General features: G+C 60.0%; 1 protein-coding gene across 2 annotated transcripts in view; it reads right to left on the bottom strand.

The window, feature by feature from the left end:
- The window catches only part of GCDH (glutaryl-CoA dehydrogenase), a 10534-nt gene extending 9307 nt beyond the window's left edge, over positions 1–1227 (bottom strand). For both annotated transcript variants that reach the window (XM_011994902.1, XM_011994901.1), the window contains exons 1-5: positions 1055–1227; positions 862–986; positions 734–769; positions 276–419; positions 72–134 (exon numbers count right to left, since the gene is read on the bottom strand). In XM_011994902.1, the coding sequence (XP_011850292.1) occupies positions 72–134; positions 276–419; positions 734–769; positions 862–952 (334 nt within the window). In that variant the 5' untranslated portion in view covers positions 953–986; positions 1055–1227. The remainder of the gene's footprint in view (positions 1–71; positions 135–275; positions 420–733; positions 770–861; positions 987–1054) is intronic.
- Between the last annotated feature and the right edge of the window lie 465 nt (positions 1228–1692).

The raw sequence follows: 1692 nt of genomic DNA on the forward strand, positions 1-1692 counted from the left end.
GGGAGGGAAGGAGGAAGAAGCTTTCAGAATACAGAGGGGTCTGCAGTGTGTCGAGAGACACTTGTTCCTACCTTTGATGGTGGGGCCCAGCACACCCAACTCCCCCATCTCCGAAATGATCTCCCGATGAAAAACTGCAAAGGGACAAGTGCCCAAATTCAGGCCCAGCCCTAGGCCACAGGAAGCCCCAGCCCCAAGGGCAAGGGGGCCTTGAGGCGGGGTGACTGTGGCTCCAGGGGGAGGAGCAGCCTCAGGGCACCCACCAGCCCGCCCACCTTCGTTGCGATTGGCCAACAGGATGCGAGGCATGAGTCTCTCCTGGCAGTAGGTGCGGAAGGTGTCCCTGATGAGGATCTCATCTGTGGTCAGCTGTTCCTCCAGCACCAGCGGGTCCCGCCAGTCAAACTCGGGACGCGAGGCTGGGAAGGGGAGAAGGAATTCGCCTCGGTCCAGTCCGCCCGATCACTGTGCCCTCCCTTCTCGGACCCTCATCAGCCCTACCGCTCCACACCCATGTCGCCTCCCGGCTACTGCGAGCTGCAAACGAGACTGACCAGGTGAACTTTCTCCGGCCTCGCAGGCACAGCGCACTCACTGCCTTAGTGCCTCTGACCCTGGCCACGACCCTGCCACCCTGCTCGGGCAGCCCTCGGATTCTGGGACAGAGTCCACCTGGGGCAGACAGACAGCTGAACAGGGGCAGCAGACACACGGCGCGACCAGAGGTCCTTACACTTGGCCAGTTGGCTCTGTGTCCTCCCGCCTTTCTCTGCAAGCACAGAACGGGAAAGTCAACCCCGGAAAGTCCCTAAGCCCCCAGTTCCTCACTCCTTCCCTCCACACTCCCGACCCCGCACTGACCGGTCTGCGCCGCCGACGAGACCCACGTGCGAAAGACGCGCAGGCCGGGAACGCGGCTCAGCAGCTGCACGGAGACGCCTCTCAGGGCCATGCTCTCTCAAAGCGAGCAGAGCAACGACGGCGACCTACAGGAACCGGGGTGTCACAGCGCAGCTCCTCTCACCCACGGCTGGAGCCACCTTACCTTCCTTACCTGGTACCTCCCAGCTCACTGCCAAGGCTAGAGTGCAACTGACGCAGGCCTTTGACCTCAGCAAAAAGTGGGAGGAGCGGAGGCCGAGTGAGGCTTTTCATTGGTTCCTCGTAGAATCCGGCCCCCTCCTCGCTCTGCCTTTTAAAAGGGCTAAGGTAGCCTTGCCTGTGGAAATAGGAGGGCCCATACAGAGATAGGTTAGCCCCTTTAAGAAGCGGACGGGGTAGGGGCGGAAGACGAGTGAGGGAAATCGATTGGCCAGCTGGGTTTCTCCTCTTATTGGCCGTAGAAAAGTGCTCGGCCCACTTCTGGTTGGTCAGTTGCAGGGGGTGTGTGCGGAGGGAGCCAAGAATTAAACAAAGAAATTCTGGCGCGAGCGCTAGGCGTCCTCCCCAACCCAGGAGGCCAGTCTCGAGTTCTCTGAGCGCTGGTTATGGGGAAGATGATCTCCGAGCGGGCGATCTTAGTAAACTTGTCTGCCAGTCTGTCCCAAGAAGCACATGTAGGCCGGGCGCGGTGGCTCACGCCTGTAATCCCAGTACTTTGGGAGGCCGAGGCGGGCGGATCACAAGGTCAGTAGATCGAGACTATCCTGGCTAACACGGTGAAACCCCATCTCTACTAAAAATACAAAAAAT

Source organism: Mandrillus leucophaeus, unplaced genomic scaffold (genome assembly GCF_000951045.1).
Source record: "Mandrillus leucophaeus isolate KB7577 unplaced genomic scaffold, Mleu.le_1.0 Scaffold463, whole genome shotgun sequence".
NCBI classification, from domain to species: Eukaryota; Metazoa; Chordata; class Mammalia; order Primates; family Cercopithecidae; genus Mandrillus; species Mandrillus leucophaeus.